The 20,328-nt window shown below is 48.0% G+C and overlaps 2 protein-coding genes across 4 annotated transcripts in view; both read left to right on the top strand.

The window, feature by feature from the left end:
• The window catches only part of LOC123753966 (bone morphogenetic protein 2), a 42,826-nt gene extending 25,479 nt beyond the window's left edge, over window positions 1–17,347 (top strand). The window contains exons 1-3 of one of the 3 annotated variants that reach the window (XM_069307895.1): window positions 12,014–12,165; window positions 14,927–15,242; window positions 15,429–17,347. In XM_069307895.1, the coding sequence (XP_069163996.1) occupies window positions 14,936–15,242; window positions 15,429–16,312 (1,191 nt within the window). In that variant the 5' untranslated portion in view covers window positions 12,014–12,165; window positions 14,927–14,935 and the 3' untranslated portion in view covers window positions 16,313–17,347. Of the gene's footprint in view, window positions 1–12,013; window positions 12,166–12,203; window positions 12,223–14,926; window positions 15,243–15,428 lie in introns of those variants that run through there. The other 2 variants (XM_069307898.1, XM_069307889.1) reach the window with 2 other exon arrangements.
• LOC123753772 (dentin sialophosphoprotein-like) overlaps window positions 16,420–20,328 on the top strand; it is a 32,091-nt gene continuing 28,182 nt past the window's right edge. The window contains exon 1 of the mRNA XM_045735731.1: window positions 16,420–16,498. Coding sequence (XP_045591687.1) covers window positions 16,420–16,498 — 79 coding nt within the window. The remainder of the gene's footprint in view (window positions 16,499–20,328) is intronic.

Raw genomic sequence — 20,328 nt, 5'->3', positions numbered from 1 at the left:
AAGGTATCCATACAAAGGAGATTCGAGACCCTTTACTCTGTGCATCAATTAGGTCATTTATAATTGGGAGTATGAGGTTCTTGCTGTCGATCTTCCAAGAGAAGTTTTCGATTGCTGCAGTGTTTTTTTTTTATTATTATTAACACATTAGGTACATCTGCATTAGTGCAGCTACCCTAGACTATATGAAGTTGTAGGCATTTTTCTTCATAAGTCTACGGATGTTAACCTCTGTATTTCGTTAAGTGGAAGTTGGTCAGTTATATGTTTGTTAAGGTACTCACCTAGTTGTGCTTGCGGGGCTTGAGCTTTGGCTCTTTGGTCTCGCATCTCAAATGCCAATAAACTGGTGTACAGATTCCTGAGCCTATTAGACTATCATTTCCACATTTGAAACTGTGTATATAGTCAGCCTCCACCACATCACTGCCTAATGCATTCCATTTGATAACTACTCTGACACTAAAAGGTTCCTTTTAATATCTCTATGGCTCATCTGGGTACTCAGTTTCTACTTGTGTTCCCCTTGTGCGTGTGCTCCCTGTCTTAAATAACTTGGTTTATCTACCCAATTAATTCCTCAGAGAATATTGTATGTGGTGATCATGTCTTCCCTAGCTCTTCTTTCTTCCAGCGACTTGAGGTTTAGTTTTAGTCTCTCCTCGTAGCTCATACCCCTCAACTCGTGTACTAGTCTACTCGTGTACTAGTTACAAACAAGATGTACTTGTTTGTCAGTTTTGTGTTTCATATTATATTTGTGTAAATTTTATTTATATCCTTGATGTGTTTGTATGTATACGCTGTCTTTGTCAGTGTTGGCATGTGTGTGTCAGTGTTGTCTTTGTCAGTCACTGGCGTGGTTCCTGGGGTCATATGTGTGGTTCCTGGGGTCATATGTGTGGTTCCTGGGGTCATATGTGTGGTTCCTGGGGGTCACATGTGTGGTTCTCGGATCACGTGTGGTTCCTGGGGTCACTGGTATGGTTCCTAGGGTCACATGTGTGGTTCCTGGGGTCACGTGTGGTTCCTGGGGTCACTAGTGTGATTCCTGGGGTCACTAGTGTGGTTCCTGGGGACACTAGTGTGGTTCCTGGGGTCACTAGTATGGTTCCAGGGGTCACTAGTATTGTTCCTGGGGTCACTAGCATGTTTCCTGGGGTCACTAGTGTGGTTCCTGGGGTCACTAGTATGGTTCCAGGGGTCACTAGTATGGTTCCTGGGGTCACTAGTGTGGTTCCTGGGGTCACTAATATGGTTCCTGGGGTCACTAGTGTGGTTCCTGGGGTCACTAGTGTGGTTCCTGGGGACACTAGTGTGGTTCCTGGGGTCACTAGTGGTTCCTGGGGTCACTAGTATGGTTCCAGGGGTCACTAGTATTGTTCCTGGGGTCACTAGTATGGTTCCTGGGGTCACTAGTGTGGTTCCTGGGGTCACTAATATGGTTCCTGGGGTCACTAGTATGGTTCCTGGGGTCACTAGTATGGTTCCTGTGGTCACTAGTATGGTTCCTGGGGTCACTAGTATGGTTCCTGGGGTCACTGGTATGGTTCCTGGGGCCACTAGTATGGTTCCTGGGGTCACTAGTATGGTTCCTGGGATCACTAATGTGGTTCCTGGGGTCACTAGTATGGTTCCTGGGGTCACTGGTGTGGTTCCTGGGGTCATTGGTATGGTTCCTGGGGTCACTAGTATGGTTCCTGGGGTCACTGGTATGGTTCCTGGGGTCACTAGTGGTTCCTGGGGTCACTTGTATGGTTCCTGGGGTCACTAGTATGGTTTCTGGGGTCACTAGTATGGTTCCTGGGGTCACTAGTGGTTCCTGGGGTCACTAGTATGGTTCCTGGGGTCACTAGTATTGTTCACGGGGTCACTAGTGATTCCTGGGGTCACTAGTATGGTTCCTGGGGTCACTAGTGGTTCCTGGGGTCACTAGTATGGTTCCTGGGGTCACTAGTATGGTTCCTGGGGTCACTAGTGGTTCCAGAGGTCACTAGTATGGTTCCTGGGGTCACTAGTGGATCCTGGGCTCACTAGTATGGTTCCTGGGGTCACTAGTGGTTCCTGGGGTCACTAGTATGGTTCCTGGGGCCACTAGTGGTTCCTGGGGTCACCAGTATGGTTCCTGGGGTCACTAGTATGGTTCCAGGGGTCACTAGTGGTTCCTGGGGTCACTAGTATGGTTCCTGGGGTCACTAGTGGTTCCTGGGGTCACTAGTGTGGTTCCTGGGGTCACTAGTATGGTTCCTGGGGTCACTAGTGGTTCCTGGGGTCACTAGTATGGTTCCTGGGGTCACTAGTGTGGTTCCTGGGGTCACTAGTATGGTTCCTGGGGTCACTAGTGGTTCCTGGGGTCACTAGTGGTTCCTGGGGTCACTAGTGGTTCCTGGGGTCACTAGTGTGGTTCCTGGGGTCACTAGTGTGGTTCCTGGGGTCACTAGTATGGTTCCTGGGGTCACTAGTGGTTCCTGGGGTCACTAGTATGGTTCCTGGGGTCACTAGTGTGGTTCCTGGGGTCACTAGTATGGTTCCTGGGGTCACTAGTGGTTCCTGGGGTCATTAGTGGTTCCTGGGGTCACTAGTGTGGTTCCTGGGGTCACTAGTGGTTCCTGGGGTCACTAGTGTGGTTCCTGGGGTCACTAGTATGGTTCCTGGGGTCACTAGTGGTTCCTGGGGTCACTAGTGGTTCCTGGGGTCACTAGTGGTTCCTGGGGTCACTAGTGGTTCCTGGGGTCACTAGTGGTTCCTGGGGTCACTAGTGTGGTTCCTGGGGTCACTAGTGGTTCCTGGGGTCACTAGTGTGGTTCCTGGGGTCACTAGTATGGTTCCTGGGGTCACTAATGTGGTTCCTGGGGTCACTAGTATGGTTCCTGGGGTCACTAGTGGTTCCTGGGGTCACTAGTGTGGTTCCTGGGGTCACTAGTATGGTTCCTGGGGTCACTAGTGGTTCCTGGGGTCACTAGTGTGGTTCATGAGGTCACTAGTATGGTTCCTGGGGACACTAGTATGGTTCCTAGGGTCACTAGTATGGTTCCTGAGGTCATTGGTATGGTTATGGAATTTATATTGGATATAAATTCACTTGAACGCGTTCAGCGTAGGATGACTAAATTAATACCCCAAATTAGAAACATGTCATATGAAGAAAGAGTAACAAAACTTATATTGCATTCACTGGAAAGGCGAAGAGTTAGGGGTGACATGATAGAGGTTTACAAGTGGATGAATGGACATAACAAAGGGGATATTAACAGGGTATTAAAAGTATCAACACAAGACAGAACACGAAACAATGGGTATAAATTGGATACGTTTAGATGTAGGAAAGGCCTGGGTAAATACTGGTTCGGTAACAGGGTTGTTGATTTGTGGAACCAATTACCGCGTAACGTGGTGGAGGGTGGGGTCCCTTGATTGTTTCAAGCGTGCGTTGGACATGTATGTGAGTGGTATTGGGGTGGTTATAAATAGGAGCTGCCTCGTATGGGCTAATAGGCCTTCTGCAGTTACCTTTATTCTTATGTTCTTATGAATATGGGACTTATTAGCTTCGTATTAGTCTCTTTGTCACTACCCTTCTGTCTACTTTTGTATTTAACTGTCAATTTGCATGTCTATGTCTGTCTATCTGTTTGATTATATGTCTGTCTTACTATATATTTGACTTTTTCTTTCGATATGTATGAATTTCTGTTTGTTAAGTTTATGACTGTCTGTCTATATGTCTGTGTTTTCTGTCTATTTCTGTCTATCTGTTTAACCCGTTTAATGTCTGTTTCTCCCAAAACTGTTTAGTTTGCCCGTGTGTTTCCCAACATTAAATGATTGCTACCGGTACCTGTATAACCATGAGGAAGGTCCCGAGGACGAGCGTACCGGGCACAGCCTCAGGAAGGTCCCGAGGACGAGCGCCAGTACCGGGCACAGCCTCAGGAAGGTCCCGAGGACGAACGCCAGTACCGGGCACAGCCTCAGGAAGGTCCCGAGGACGAACGCCAGTACCGGGCACAGCCTCAGGAAGGTCTCGAAGACGAGCCCCAGTACCGGGCACAGCCTCAGGAAGGTCCCGAAGACGAGCGCCAGTACCGGGCACAGCCTCAGGAAGGTCCTGAGGACGAACGCCAGTACCGGGCACAGGATGAGGAAGAAACAAGAGAGCATCTGACTCCACCATACACGCTCCAGGCCGCCAGAAGTGCCTGTGAACCGTCTTCAGCTTGGCGATAGTATAGCGTCTCAAGGATGTCCACATTCCTTGAACACTGCGGGAACTCTTCCTCCCGCATGCTAAGTTGACGCGCCTCAGGGGTTCTTGTGAGGCTCTCTTCTTCTCTCTCTCTCTCCCTCTCCCTCTCTCTCTCTCTCTCTCTCTCTCTCTCTCTCTCTCTCTCTCTCTCTCTCTCTCTCTCTCTCTCTCTCTCTTTCTCTTCTCTCTTTGCTTATTCCTCCCTCTCTTTCTTCTCCTCCTTAGCTGGTTAATACGTGTGTACTATAGCAATGGTTTGTTGTGTTACATGCAATAGTGGGTCTTGTCCCCGTTAGCTCCTATATGCTATTATTGATACTTTAGGGTAATTTTCTCAGCATATTCCTGAAGCAACATTCCTTGTCTCCAGAGCTCTTGCATCCTGAAGCACAAGACTGAGATATTAATATCAGTGATGCTGTTTTATACATACTTTTTATTTCTTTATATTTTTATCCAATTAACTTTAGCGAGTTCTCCGTCATCACGCTTAATAAATAAAACATAAAAAACAATCAAAAACTATATTTTTTTGTATTCAACATTGGTCACAGACAACGTTGTTAATATATGTTTATCATTTCTGATGACCAATAGCACCTGTCTCCCGGAACGTTGTTGATGTATCATAATGTCTTCGTATTCATTCATTAAGGAAGCTGACTATAGTTCTAAGAGCCTTACTGAGCGTGTGGGTAGCCGTGCCCTGCTCCACACATTGTCTTGGCACCGCCTGTGTCCTGTTGGGCCATGTGTGCCAGTGCCACACTAAGGCTCAAACACCGTGTACAGGATCCTTGCTTACCGGGAACCACTTGACTATCGTGGTAAAAAAAATATATAATATTGATAATTCTGTACTATATTTGTCTATGGTTCTATGGTTCTCCAAACATATTTCTAACAAAAGCAAGTTAGGAGGGATATACCCGGCGGTGCCAGGGAAAGTCTCTCCCCCCCCCCCCTCCCCCAAGAAAGGTGAACCGCCACGTCGACCTCAGACGACGCAAAACAACATTACCGCTCCCTACTATTAACACATTCTTCAGGAACTTCTCCGCGGCTCACAAAACAGAGGACAGGGTCGTGAAAAACCATCACTGAAAGAAGTGAGACCCCGACTGACACCCAGCAGAATACTGAACTAACAATATACTATAAAAGCAGGAAGACTGTCAACCCCAAAGATCTCAATATACAAACAAGACCACAACATCCCTCTCAAGGCGCCTAACACTGCACAAAGAGCAAGGCGCTATCAAGGAGCACATGGTGTCTACACATACCCAGACCATCACCAGGGATATCCTGACAAACACCACCACAATAATGGACAGACACAGCCACAACACAAGACTGGACATGAGCTACACACCAAGCACACCAAGCCACGCATCAATAGCCAGTCACCACCACCGTACACACTGCCAACTTCCACAACACAATATACGTTACATCTAATATACAAAGTTGATAAAACATAATATAACACAGCCAGTAATTCTAGTTCTTAATATCATATAATAATATTAGTTGGAATAAAGCAATTGGGAACAAAAATATTAAAAAAAAAGACGAAAATCCCTCTGCCTGTTAGGCAAATCTGGCCTTGCATACTAGGCCAAGCAATGTGGATATGGTTATTAGGTACAGTATATATATAATATATACGCTAATCTGCTGAGGCAAATCCTGGCAGATTAGGCCTCAGGTTAGTCTCTGGGGTAAGAGGCAGAGCTGGGGTGAGAGGCAGGGCTGGGGTGAGAGGCAGGGCTGGGGTGAGAGGCAGAGCTGGGGTGAGAGGCAGGGCTGGGGTGAGAGGCAGGGCTGGGGTGAGAGGCAGAGCTGGGGTGAGAGGCAGGGCTGGGGTGAGAGGCAGGGTTGGGGTGAGAGGCAGTGTGTATTCACCTAGTTTTATTCACCTAGTCTTGCTTGCTGGGGTTGAGCTCTGCTCTTTCGGCCCGCCTCTCAATTGTCAATTAACTTTTTTTTGTCACACACACACACACACACACACACACACACACACACACACACACACACACACACACACACACACACACACACACACACACACACACACACACACACACACACACACACACACACACACACACACACACACACACAGTAGCTACAAGACACAAGGCTCTGCAACACCAGCTGTTGCATCAAGCACCCCTCCCCTCTCCCCCCTCCTCCGTAATAATGATCGCCATGTATGTAGGGAACTACAGTTTTGAGTCTCCCAGTAAGACGCTTTCTAAGGCTGACGAAGGGCGGCGGAGGCGCAGTGGGAGTAAGATCACTGCTTGCAGCGCGTTGAAGTCACCAGGATACACGCACTCGTGCGGTTGGCACTCTTGGTACTCTGATTGGCTCTATAGTGCATGGTTAGTGAGTAGCACATGCGTACTCGCCAGCGATTGTTGGCGATTACGCTCCACTTTTTTTTTTTTTTTTGGCCGCTGCCTCTTATTCACAATGAAATATTAACGATGTCAACATCGCTCTTGTTTGATCGAATTTGAAGTATTTGCAGAATTATATATTTGGAGATGTTCTCTACCACACGCCTGTGTTCGTACATCCTATTATATGTAGGGAGCTAATACTAATAGAGGGTTTATCATTCATATTTTGCATATGTGTAGAATATTATATAATTCCTTCATTGGATTTGGTTCGAGTTGTATTTATTTGTTCTGGTCAAATCGTTTTACATTTTGTTATTCTGTTTATTTTCGTAATTTTACTTTATTTCAGTTACTGGGGCATTTGGCCGCGGTGTTACCCTTCAGGCCAGCCTCCTGGTACTACTTATAGTAACACTGACGACCACGGTATATATACCCACCTACAACGAAATTGGATAGTAAAAATCGGCACTATTGAGTTGGACAAACCGGAGAACTATTTTCTACTTATGTTACAAAGACAAACTAAACTAACCTAACCTTCCCTAGACCAAATACACCATATCTGAGGCCTAATATAGTACATATGTGTACTATACTAGGCCTAGGAATATTTAAGTTAGTTTTTTTAGCTTATTTTTTTTGTCGAGTCTATAAAGTGAATAGTACAAAGTTCTACTACTTGGTTACAACGCCACTCTTGGTACTATGGTGCACATAGTTACAAAAACCACCGAAACAGGAGAATGGGTTGGAATGTGTCAGTAAAATGTTTCCGCTTGTAGAGTCTTGTGCGGCCCGTTGTGGTGGTGGTGGACGTGGCTCACTGGGGGCGTCTTGTGTGCTAATGGTTAAGGAGGCCTAGGTATTATGGAAGGTGGGAGGAAGGAGTGGATAAATATTGATGGGTGGATGGGAGGCGACGGGGAGGGGGGGGGGGCTGAGGTGGCTGGATACCGTTACATGAGGAATGGGAGCTGTTACGAATGGAGACTTGTACGAAGGATGGAGACTTCAACATAAGAACTAGAGACTCCTACATAAGGGCTGAAGACTCCTAGATAAGGACACAAGAAGCGTCTGTAATATTGTTGGTTGGAGGACTGAGGCGCGGCAGCAGCTGAAGGGGGCATATTTAAGTCCCCCATATAACAGCTGCTGTATAGGGGGACTTAATGACCGTAAGGCTTCTATGGGGAATAGTGTTATATGGAGAACTGACTTAAGAAAAAGGAATGGTAAGCAGGTTAGTGATCTGCAGGGGACTATCCCCAAGTGTTTGGGGATAACTAGAAGGAGGGGCGGGGGTATGGGATAGAGGAAGGGGAAACCATCCCATCCCCACAAAACATCTCTTCCTCCAAACCCAGCCTTCCCAGTGACGTCATACACGTTAACAACGCGGGCAGCTGTGCCTCTTCGGGCAGCGGAATGTTGGTGGTAAATCGTCTGACGTTTTTTGTGTTCACTGTGACGTAGGCAGCGGGGGCTGGTGACGTATCTGGCCGGCCCCCCACCTACCTCCCCTCTCCCCCTAGTCGTCACCATCCTCCGTCCCCCCCTCCATGTATCATCTTGCCACGCACAGATTCACTGCTACGCTGTGCAACTTCATAGCCACAGAACAGTCAACTCAGCTAATGGCAGCTACTTGGGTGACGAATCACAATGAAAAGTGGAGTGCCACACGGCTGCTGCCTGTCACCCGGGTTAAATAATATATACACACACCATCATGGAGTCCACATCACATATGTGGACGACATAACTCAACGTATCTGCCACCTAAGACAATTACAGACGTTACTGGCTAGCAAAACCAAGGAACCTCCCTTACCTTGCGGTTACCTTGCGGTGGTTCCGGGGATAAGGTCCCCGCGGCCCGGTCTCTGACCAGGCCACCTGGTTGATGGTCTGGGCAACCAGGCTGTTGGATGCGGCTGCTCGCAGCCTGGCGTACGAATCACAGCCTGGTTGATCAGGTAATAGCCAATACAATTCATAAACAACTTTGAAATACAAAGGGAAATTGAAACACTAACAAAGTTCAAAATAATTCACATTGATAAATAGCCAAATACAGCATAGGGATGTAGGCAGAATACTGGCACTCAAGAGTAATAGAACACGACTCAAAATTCACGTAAATGACAGAATAAACAAAGCAAAAAACAGCCAGGTGTGTAGTTACACTTATACCTGGCTCTAGGCCTCCGTATATACAGCCAGGTGTGTAGTTACACTTATACCTGGCTCTAGGCCTCCGTATATACAGCCAGGTGTAGTTACACTTATACATGGCTCTAGTCCCCCGTATATACAGCCAGGTGTGTAGTTACACTTATACCTGGCTCTAGTCTCCGTATATATAGCCAGGTGTAGAGCCACCTTATACCTAGCTCTAATCAGCATCTCTAATACCCCCCCCCCCAGCACCACTACATACCATAAAGAAAACTAATATGCATTACCTGCAGACAGCTCAAAACAAGGCACTAAGAAGCGGGGCAAAACACCTTCTACCATGTGACCACATACTCCAGGAGGTCCAGGGAGCCCTGAACACACAACCACTGAACATAAGACTACCACCGCAAGCCACAAGAGTGTGCAACACCACATATTGTTAGAATATCAAATGGTAGACATTTTACTCCAAAATTTGAGCCCCCAAACTCTCACAGCTGGTGCCCCAAGATCTGCGGGGCACCAGCTGTGGGAGTACCTACGGGTTCACCATAGCCCGTGCTACTTGGAACTGCTTGTTCCAAGTAGCGAATCTTTAACAACAACAACCAGCTGTGGGAGTTGGGCAACCAAGTTTTACAATACATAATTTGAAGATAACATACAGACCAGAAATCCCATACAAAAATAATAACTTTGACCCACCACATAGGATCAGCAAAACTTGTAGATAATCACCGGGGTGTCTATATATGCATGCTGCAAAGTTTTCACCTATACACATCCGAATACAAATCCAAAAAGAATTTTTCAGTGTCATAGTAGTTAATAATTTGAATGCATTAGGCAGTGATGTGGTGGAGGCTGACTCCATACACAGCTTCAAATATAGGTATGATAGAGCCCAGTAGGCTCAGGAATCTGTACGTACACCAGTTGATTGACGGTTGAGAGGCGGGACCAAAGAGCCAGAGCTCAACCCCCGCAAGCATAACTAGGTGAGTATATACCCTATGTTGAAATACACACGAAGAACCTTACAGACACTTGCCAGCCACTTGACGAAACAACTCAAGCTTAGCTTAGGTACCAAACAAACACACACACACACATGGTTCCTGATATCTGAGTGGACAGCGCTCTGGACTCGTAATCCTAGGGTCCAGGTTCGATTCCCGGTGATATTAGAAAGGAAATGGGCAGAGTTTCTTTCACCCTGATACCCCTGTTACCTAGCAGTAAATAGGTACCTGGGAATTAGACAGCTGTTACGGGCTGCTTCCTGTGTGTGTGTGTGTGTGTGTGTACTCACCTAATTGTACTCACCTAATTGTGCTTGCGGGGGTTGAGCTCTGGCTCTTTGGTCCCGCCTCTCAACCGTCAATCAACTGGTGTACAGATTCCTGAGCCTATTGGGCTCTATCATATCTACATTTGAATATATCATATCTACAATATATCATATATCATATATCTACAAATATATCTATATTTGTAGATATATCCTATATTTGTAGATATATACCTATATTTAGTATGTATACCTATACATACCTATATTTGTAGATATATCATATCTACATTTGAATATATCATATCTACAATATATCATATATCATATATCTACAAATATATCATATCTATCATATCTACATTTGTGTGTGTGTGTGTGTGTGTGTGTGTGTGTGTGTGTGTGTGTGTGTGTGTGTGTGTGTGTGTGTGTGTGTGTGTGTGTGTGTGTGTTCACCTAGATGTGCTTGCAGGGTCGAGCTAGGCTCCTAGCCCCGCCTTCCGAACGTTGGTATTTATGTAATTGCTAATTTCTCACACTTATATCAAATTTTAATTTAATATTATGACAGACATAAACACAGTTAAATGAAGGACATAAACACAGGAGTGGGAGGAAAACAGAGAGAGAGAGAGAGAGAGAGAGAGAGAGAGAGAGAGAGAGAGAGAGAGAGAGAGAGAGAGAGAGAGAGAGAGAGAGAGAGAGAGAGAGAGAGAGAGAGAGGGAGAGAGAGAGAGAGAGAGAGAGAGATATGCAGAGAGAGAGAGAGATGCAGAGAGAGAGAGAGATGCAGAGAGAGAGAGAGAGAGAGAGAGAGAGAGAGAGAGAGAGAGAGAGAGAGAGAGAGAGAGAGAGAGAGAGAGAGAGAGAGAGAGAGGGGAGAGAGAAGAGAGAGAGAGATATGCAGAGAGAGAGATATGCAGAGAGAGAGAGATGCAGAGAGAGAGAGAGATGCAGAGAGAGAGAGATGCAGAGAGAGAGAGATGCAGAGAGACAGAGAGATGCAGAGAGAGAGAGAGAGAGAGAGAGAGAGAGAGAGAGAGAGAGAGAGAGAGAGAGAGAGAGAGAGAGAGAGAGAGAGAGAGAGAGAGAGAGAGAGAGAGAGAGAGAGAGAGAGATGCAGAGAGAGAGAGAGAGAGAGAGAGAGAGAGAGAGAGAGAGAGAGAGAGAGAGAGAGAGAGAGAGAGAGAGAGAGAGAGAGAGAGAGAGAGAGAGAGAGAGAGAGAGAGAGAGAGAGAGATGCAGAGAGAGAGAGAGAGAGAGAGATGCAGAGAGAGAGAGAGAGAGAGAGAGAGAGAGAGAGAGAGAGAGAGAGAGAGAGAGAGAGAGAGAGAGAGAGAGAGAGAGAGAGAGAGAGAGAGAGAGAGAGAGAGAGAGAGAGATGCAGAGAGAGAGAGAGAGAGAGAGAGAGAGAGAGAGAGAGAGAGAGAGAGAGAGAGAGAGAGAGAGAGAGAGAGAGAGAGAGAGAGAGAGAGAGAGAGAGAGAGAGAGAGAGATGAGAGGAGATAATTACAATCTCCCAATTGACAAGGTGTCCCCGGTTAACCACTCTCCGCTAACTACCTTAATCCCGGCTAATGTGGTGTAAGCTGGGAGCAGCTGTAGCCGCTGTCACCCACCACTGTGGGAAGGTGTGAAGGGATAATTGAAAGGTTGGAGAGAGGTCAGCTTGGGTCACGGGAGAGCACAATAGCGCGGTCGTGGGGGGTGAAGGCGACACCTGCAGCGCTGGGGGTCGTCACACGTGGGGCAGGTCACCCGGGAAGGGTGGGGGAAGGGATGGCGGCAGGGGGTTATGTGAGGTGGGGAGAGGGGGGAGCTGTAGTGGGCGGTGACGAGGCATGGAAAGAGGCACAGGGGGGTCTATATATCTTGTAGCCTGCCAGTAGCTGGTCAGACGCGATCGCTCACACAGTCAAGACAGTGTGAAGTCTGTCCCGCGACACACGTGGACTCAAGAGCTGCTTCCTCCCGTGCCTGCAGACTTGACCCCCTTCTACGCCTCCTCAATTGGATTTATACTTGTGAGTGTAGTGCTGCCTGTGAACCGTGATCTCTTTCGGCGCCTCCCTAGCATATAGGTGCGTCCTCTCAACGCTGGGGAACATTCATTATTACACATAGCCCGACGTAATCACAGCACAGCGTAATATGTTTCAATCATTACAATGTGGTTGGTCAATGGTAGCGGAATGCGGCGCGCCTTAAACACACAGAACTACGTGGTGATGTGAGCACTGGAGGTGTGGGGTGGGCACTGGAAGATAGGGTAAGGGCAATCATTACAAGTGTAAGAGAGATAATCACTGCAAGTGTGGGGTGGTCATTGCAAGTGCTAGGTTATTACTGCAAGTGCTAAGTGATCATTGAAAGTGTGGGTTGTTCCTGGAGAGATGGTGCGAAAGTCCTACTCCAAGTCCGGCCTTGAAGGATCATTGCAAGAGTGAGGTGATCATTGAAGTGTGGGGGTGAGCACATGAGTGTGGGGGTGAGCACATGAGTGTGGGGGTGAGCACATGAGTGTGGGGGTGAGCACAGGGAGTGTGGGGGTGAGCACAGGGAGTGTGGGGGTGAGCACAGGGAGTGTAGGGGTGAGCACAGTGAGTGTGGGGGTGAGCACAGTGAGTGTGGGGGTGAGCACAGGGTGTGTGGGAGGGTGATAATTGAAGTGTGGGGTGATAATTGAAGTGTGGGGTGATCATTGAAGTGTGGGGTGATCATTGAAGTGTGGGGTGATAATTGAAGTGTGGGGTGATAATTGAAGTGTGGGGTGATAATTGAAGTGTGAGGTGATAATTGAAGTGTGGGGTGATAATTGAAGTGTGGGGTGATAATTGAAGTGTGGGGTGATAATTGAAGTGTGGGGTGATCATCACAAGTCTTTGGTGAACACAGGGGATGTGTGGGAGGGGGTGAGCACTGGGAGTGTGTGGGAGGGGGTGAGCACTGGGAGTGTGGGGGAAGGTTAACACAGGGAGTAAACACGTGTTGGCGCAGGTTATAGCAATGCCTTCATTTTGTAAGGTGTTGGAGAATGTCGTTCACCGACTCAAGCAGGTGTAATACACTTAATTTACATTCCTCACACGCACGCACACACACACACACACGCACACACACACACACACACACACACACACACACACACACACACACACACACACACAAAGAGAGAGGGAGAGAAACATTCGGTGCCTCTCAACATGAGCACTAAGTCAGGTCCCGCTGATGGCCCTGACCTGGTTTAACTTGAGCTGGACAATCCTGATTACCACTTCTGGTGCTTCCCTTGCTGTCTTCCTCAGTCATCATCACTCTTCCTCACACCACTCAGCATTGTCTTCTGCACTGTATTGCTAAATATCTTGCTGCCATCCTCACTTTCTTCCTAAATGTCTTCACTGTATTCTCCGTTGTCTTCAGTAACTTTCTCATCATATTCCCCAGTCTTCTTGAACATAATCATGTCTTCCTCTTCATATTTACCCATGTATTTCTCACTATCTTCCTCAGTGGCTTTCTCATCACATTCCTTACTGTTCTCCTAATAATATTCCTACCCGTCTTCCTCATTGGATTTCTCATCTTATTACTTATTGTCTTCAACATATTCCACCCTGTCTTCCTCATCATATTTCTGCCTGTCTTTCTCGGTGCTAATCTCATCTCATTTCTCAGGTTTTTCTCATTGTGTTCCTGACTGCTTTTCTCACTCTCCTCACTGTTTACATTGAACACACGATGAAGAAAACTCTAATTTTGGTTTTTAATAAATACTTAAGTTATCTTTTATTTTAACATTGCCTTCATGCTTCCATATGGTGAGATAACACACGCACACACACACGGGAACACGCGATGTGTGTGCATAGCTTAGGCATATTGAGTGCCTAACATTGAAGCTAATATTTACGATAGGAGATAGTTTAGGGGCACTAAACCAGTTTAATGAGCTATTCCTGTCTGAATTCTTGCTCTCACAGTGACTATTCGAGTTCTTTACAGTAGGCAGTTATTCATCCGGCCATTAATGGCTGTTGTTAGCAGCATATCAGAGACATTATGATAGTCTAGGCAAGTACAAAGCAGTCTTCCCTTTCTGTCTTATCTATGTCTTTCAGTCCTGCCTTGTCTGATATGATAATGTTATGATACGATATTGTACACTATTCTTCCTCTGATGATCCTCTCTTTCTCCTTTACGAGTGCAACTTCTCCAGCATGCTGTAAGAAAAAGTTGGTAAGGGCACTGGTCCATGATATGCCGCCTCTTGATTGATCAAGAGGTGGCATGGGCATGAATAGATCGTAATGCCGCCTCTTGCTCTCAACCTTCTTAAATATCGGTATCACCTCTGCCTTTGATTCCCCAAATGCAGTGGTATATTATGGTCTGTGGGTTACAATGTGTAACAGCCCCGCTCCTGTACCAGGGAAGTCCACTACGGGCTCACCATAGCTCGTGCTACTTGGAACATTTTGTTCCAAGTAGCTGAATCTAAAACAACCTACTATTTGTACACAATGCTGTTCTTGTTTTGTGTCTGGCTTGGGCGTGCGCTACTTGACATGCTAGTACACCATCTGGTATGCTAGTAGACCACCGACCATGCTAGTACACCACCTGGCACCTGCTTGAAATTGGTAGCGCAAAAAAAATCACTTTGTTTCGTACACAGATTTGTATACATCACGATGTTTTGCAGGCATATTCCTATTTTATGTTCTACACAAATACTATTAACCGTGCAGAAATTTCAACCGTTCTTTTCTTTTTTTTGGCAGGCTGGTAGCATGATGCTATCGTGTTGTTGGCGGGTGGCGGTGGTGCTGGTGTGGGCGGCGGCGGCGACGACGGCAGGGGACAGCAGAGACCTGGGTCGCGGGCCTCCTGCAGCAGGGGCCGGCTCCATAGCACACCAGTTGGAACGATCCCTCCTCTCCATGTTTGGTCTAGAGCGGCGGCCTCGCAGCAAGAGGAGCGTGGTTGTGCCGCCCTACATGCTGGAGCTGTACCAGCGCCAGCTGGGGCAGCAGGGAAGGTCCGAGCACCACCCTCAGCCTTTGTCACCCAACACCGTCAGGAGCTTCACACACAAAGGTACGTCAGAGCCTTATCACTACATTTGTTGTGTCATAATGAACCTTCAGTACCTGGAAGCCATGAATATATTTTGATTGCGTATGTGTGATTTTATTATGTGGGAGAGGGGGAGGAGGTTCTTGGAACCTCTGACCACTTGTAATGGTAACAAAGTTAGAGACGTGACGTGTATTCTAATTACAGAGAGCGATGCGGACGCCATCTACCCAACACACAAGATGCGATTCCGCTTCAATGTCTCCAACCTGCCCCTCGAGGAGATCCTTCAGTCAGCTGAGCTTCGGTTGACTCACCTGCGGCACCCAGCGGTACCGGAGTCGCAGGAAACTCAACCGATAGACTCCAAATCAAAATCTGGTCGTGTGAGACGCTGGGCAGCATCCGAGGCACCATATTTAAAGCGCATCATGGTTTACGACGTGCTTCGTCGGGCCACTCGCATCTCGGAACCTACTGTCCGACTGCTCGACACCAGTGTTGTGGATGCACGTCAAGACGGGGTTGTGACTCTTGACGTATCCGACGCTGTACGCCGATGGACTACAGTGCCCAACAGCAATCACGGAATCCTTGTGGAGGTGATTCCTATTTCCAAACAATCATCACTAGACGTCTCCCACGTGCGGCTTCGGAGATCCACAGACGATGATGCCTGGTTAAAGGAACAACCTCTTCTTGTTGTTCACGCCAACGACGGCAAGACAACAGAAAGAAGCAAGCGCTCCACCACAAATAAGCATAAAAAGGGGAAACCAGTCTGTAAGAGACACAGGCTGTACGTAGACTTCCGGAAGGTCGGGTGGGATGACTGGATCGTGGCCCCAGCAGGCTACGACGCCTATTTCTGCAAGGGAGACTGTCCTTTCCCACTGCCCGACAAGTTAAACGCCACCAATCACGCCGTGGTGCAGACGTTGGTCAACTCCCGCTATCCTGACCGCGTCCCCAAGGCTTGCTGCGTGCCAACGGAACTCTCGCCGATCTCAATGTTATACATGGACGATGACGAGAGATTCGTGCTCAAGAACCACCAGGACATGGTGGTGGAGGGGTGCGGGTGCCGGTGAGCACCGGCCAGCCGCTCCCCACGTAGCACTGAGGGTCCCGCCCCGCTAGTCCACCCGGTAATGTGATATCAGTTATTTAAATTTTTATATGTACCGGAGTGGCCGAGATGGATGCTGGCATCAAAGTCCCAATAGCACCGTCAGGTCGTTTGGCAGTCAAGATTGCCCCAGCGACAAATAAGTCATGTGAGTGTGTTCAGTGTAGGGATTTGGGGGAGGGGAGGGGGGGGGGGAAGGGGGATGGACAGAGCTAGCGGTCACTGAGAATTGCTTCGGCTGGTTGACAGTGAAACTAGTCTGTTACAGTGACTGCAGCATCGACATCTAAAATATATGATAGGGGAGACATTATTCTTGACAAACTGCAGGGTAAAGAGTGCCATACTGTAGTGTAGTGGAGGGAGGCCGGTGCGGAGAGGCCTCACAAGACTTGCGGCTGGCGGACGCTGCCAGCAAGACCACGGACCAAAGATATGTGAGTGATGGTTCCAGGGTACGGGGGCGCTAGGTCGAAAAATCTGAATACGGCATGGAGAAGAGCCCGGGTGCTGAGTGCTGGGGTCATGGAGGCTCCACTCACCAGGACGTGCTACATGGTGACACTGATGGGAGCTTAGTGTGGTAATGAGAGCTCCCCAGTCCTTGGCATGTGACCAAAGACGACCCAACATTCACCCACAGTCTGCCTGGTGGCGGGCGCTCTATCACCCGGCGTTCACTCCATGGAAACAACGTTAGTGGCAGTGTAAATATTATGGTACGGCGGGGGCCCCGGGAGGGGGAGAGAAGGGGCCCCTAGTACAGTGGTGTGAGGCCCCCAGGCGGGAATAAGGGCCCCCCAAAGGCAGCAGAGTCGGGTCCACGTGCCCATGTTCCTAACTCCACATGTATTTATTCCTTGTATTATACTTTACCAACAACAAATTTGTACAGATTTATATATATTTAAAATGTGAATATAGTATGTAAGATATTTTGTACATAATTAAAAGACAGTAAATGAATATTACTGAAATAAAGCTATATAAAGATAAATTATTTTTACAGTCCTCATCAGAGTAGGATTCTCTTTAAGCAACATTCCCGCAATAAGTACACGTGTACACACACACACACACACACACACACACACACACACACACACACACACACACACACACACACACACACACACACACACACACACACACACACACACACACACACACACACACACACACACACACACACACACACACACACACACTCTGTTCATAAACTTATTCGCGGACATCAATTTGCACTTCTGTGCAATAATGCACGTGCATAGACTACTGAAGGCAAAGATGCCTTACGCATTCACAAATGCAATGCAAGCACATGACGTCAAATCATACATATATACAGACAGGCAGAAGTTACGAGACCTGCGTAGCCCAACCACTTGGGCTGGACGGTAGAGCGACGAGCGCGCTTCATGCAGGTCGGTGTTCAATCCCCGACCGTCCAACTGGTTGGGCACCATTCCTTAACCCCGTCCCATCCCTAATCTTTATCATGATCCCTTCCAAGTGCTAAACAGTCGTAATGGCTTGGCGCTTTCTCCTCATAGTTCCCTCCCCCTTATACCTGCGTAGCCTGTCCTCTCCACCATATAACACCCCCCTCCCCCCCACCACCAACCATTACCACGTTATTCCTTCCCTGGTTGGTGTTGGACCACCTTAGGCACTCCTCAAGCATCACCATGTTTCTTTGTAAAGAGTAAGTGATCTTTCTTCCATCTAGTCTTCTACTCTCTCTTAAATATATTATCTCTCCACTCTTCTCTCTCTCTCTTCTCCTCTCATCTCTCTTCTTCTCTCATCTCTCTCCTGTCATCTCACCTCTCTCCCCTCTCTTCTCTCTCCTCTCTCTCCCTCTCCTCTCTCGTCTCTCTTTCCTCCTGTCACTCTCTCTTTCTCCTCTCTCTTTCTCTTTCTCCTCTCTCTCTCTCCTCTCTCCTCTTTCTCTCCTCTCGTTTTCTCCCTTCTCGTTCTCTCTCTCCTCTCGCTCTCTCCCTCTCGTTCTCTCTCTCCCTCTCGTTCTCTCTCTCTCTCTCTCTCTCTCTCTCTCTCTCTCTCTCTCTCTCTCTCTCTCTCTCTCTCTCTCTCTCTCTCTCTCTCGTTCTTTCTCCTCTCCTTTCTCTCTCCTCTCTCTGTCTGTCTCCTCTCATTCTTTCTCCAGCCTTCTGTCTCTGTCTCCTCTCGTTCTCTATCTCTCCCTCCCTCTCCTCTCGTCCTCGTTCTTCCTCTCCTCTCTTCTTCTCGCTCTCCTCTCTTCTCTCTCTCTCTCCCTCTACTCTCTTCTTTCTCTCTTCTCTCTTCTATCTCCTCTCTCTTCTTCTTATCTTCTCTCTCCTTTTTCCCTCTTCTTCCTTCTCTCTCTCTTCTCTCTCCCTCCCCTCTCTTCTCCCTCTCTCCTTCCTTCTCTCTCTCTCTCTCTTCTTCCTTCTCTCTCTTTCTCTTCTTCCTTTTCTATCTCTCTCCTCTTTCTCTTTCTCCTCCCTTCTCTTCTCTCTCTCCTCTCTTCTCTTCTCTCATGTTGTTCCCTGTCTGAGAATTAGACAGAACGGATGCGGCAGACGCCTCCAGTGCCAAAATAGGGCAAGTGGATTTCCGGGTCAGCGGTTGAAAGGTGTGCGAGCAGCGTCTCCCAGCGAGTACCTGCTTCTCCTGTTATGTCGCCCCCATCAGACAACCTCTCCTCCCACCCCCTGTCTCCCAGCCCACTCCTCCCACCCCCTGTCTCCCAGCCCACTCCTCCCACCCCCTGTCTCCCAGCCCACTCCTCCCACCCCCTGTCTCCCAGCCCACTCCTCCCACCCCCTGTCTCCCAGCCCACTCCTCCCACCCCCTGTCTCCCAGCCCACTCCTCCCACCCCCTGTCTCCCAGCCCACTCCTCGCAGCCGACTCCTCACCACTGGTAGTAAGACTCGTGACAGACATTAATGTTGATAATGCTCCGCATGGCCGGCCTCCGTCCCGTCGTCCCAAGGAGTAGCGAAGGTGCGCTCACTCACTGCTTATAATACCTTATTTATCAAATTTCTCTTGTTACTACCCTTCCACCCATGATTACCTACCACCCTGCTTACCCACCACTCCTATCTACCCTCCCCACCGTCTACTAACCCCTGCCTACTATCCCCCCCCCACCTACCCTTCCATTCCGACCCTCCATCTACTTTCTCCCCCTCTACCCTTCCATTCCCACCCTCCATCTACTATCCCCTCACCTATCCTTCCCAGCCGACCCTCCATCTACTATCCCCAATCCCACTATTTCTCGCCTACCCTTCATCCGCCTTCCCTCAACCCACTTACTATCCCCCCCCCCCCCGCCAACTATCCCCTCTACAATAAAACTAATCCATTTTTCTATTTTTGCAATCCTAGATGACAATCTTTTCTATAATATGGCAACCTTTTTATGATATGGCATCCTACTGTCTATTCCCCTCTCTTTCTTTCATCTCCAATTCCACCCTTTTCCCATCTCCCCGCTTCACCTTCACCCTCTTCCCCAATATGCCCCCTGTCCGACTCTCACCCTTTTCCCTCCTCTCCACATTCTCTATCGATCTTCCCTTCCTCTCTCTCTCTTGTACTTTGTATCTCATGATATTTAATATTTCAAAGGACTGAAAAAAACGGGTAACTATCCCGAAAATATACATACCCGATTTCAGACTTGACTACAAGAAAATCGCAGTCTTAATAGATGCCGTTATAGTGGCACTGGGGTTCACCTCGACTGGCCTAGGACGCTCCCATACCCCACATGTGTAATCTTGGAAAGTTAGGTAAAACTAGCCCCAAGGGTCTGGTCTCCAACCTCGGACAGACAGACATTCTTTTATAGAGATAAATTACTCCCTTTCCTGTATTAGCTTCGGACCCTCTGTTATGTTTCTACCATTTCTGTAACATAACTACTTCTTACCTTTTGCATCCGCCTGTACATTTTTTAGCTGTGTACGATGTGTACGGGGACT

Source organism: Procambarus clarkii, chromosome 6 (genome assembly GCF_040958095.1).
Source record: "Procambarus clarkii isolate CNS0578487 chromosome 6, FALCON_Pclarkii_2.0, whole genome shotgun sequence".
NCBI lineage: Eukaryota > Metazoa > Arthropoda > Malacostraca > Decapoda > Cambaridae > Procambarus > Procambarus clarkii.
This window is presented reverse-complemented; position numbering and strand designations above follow the sequence as displayed.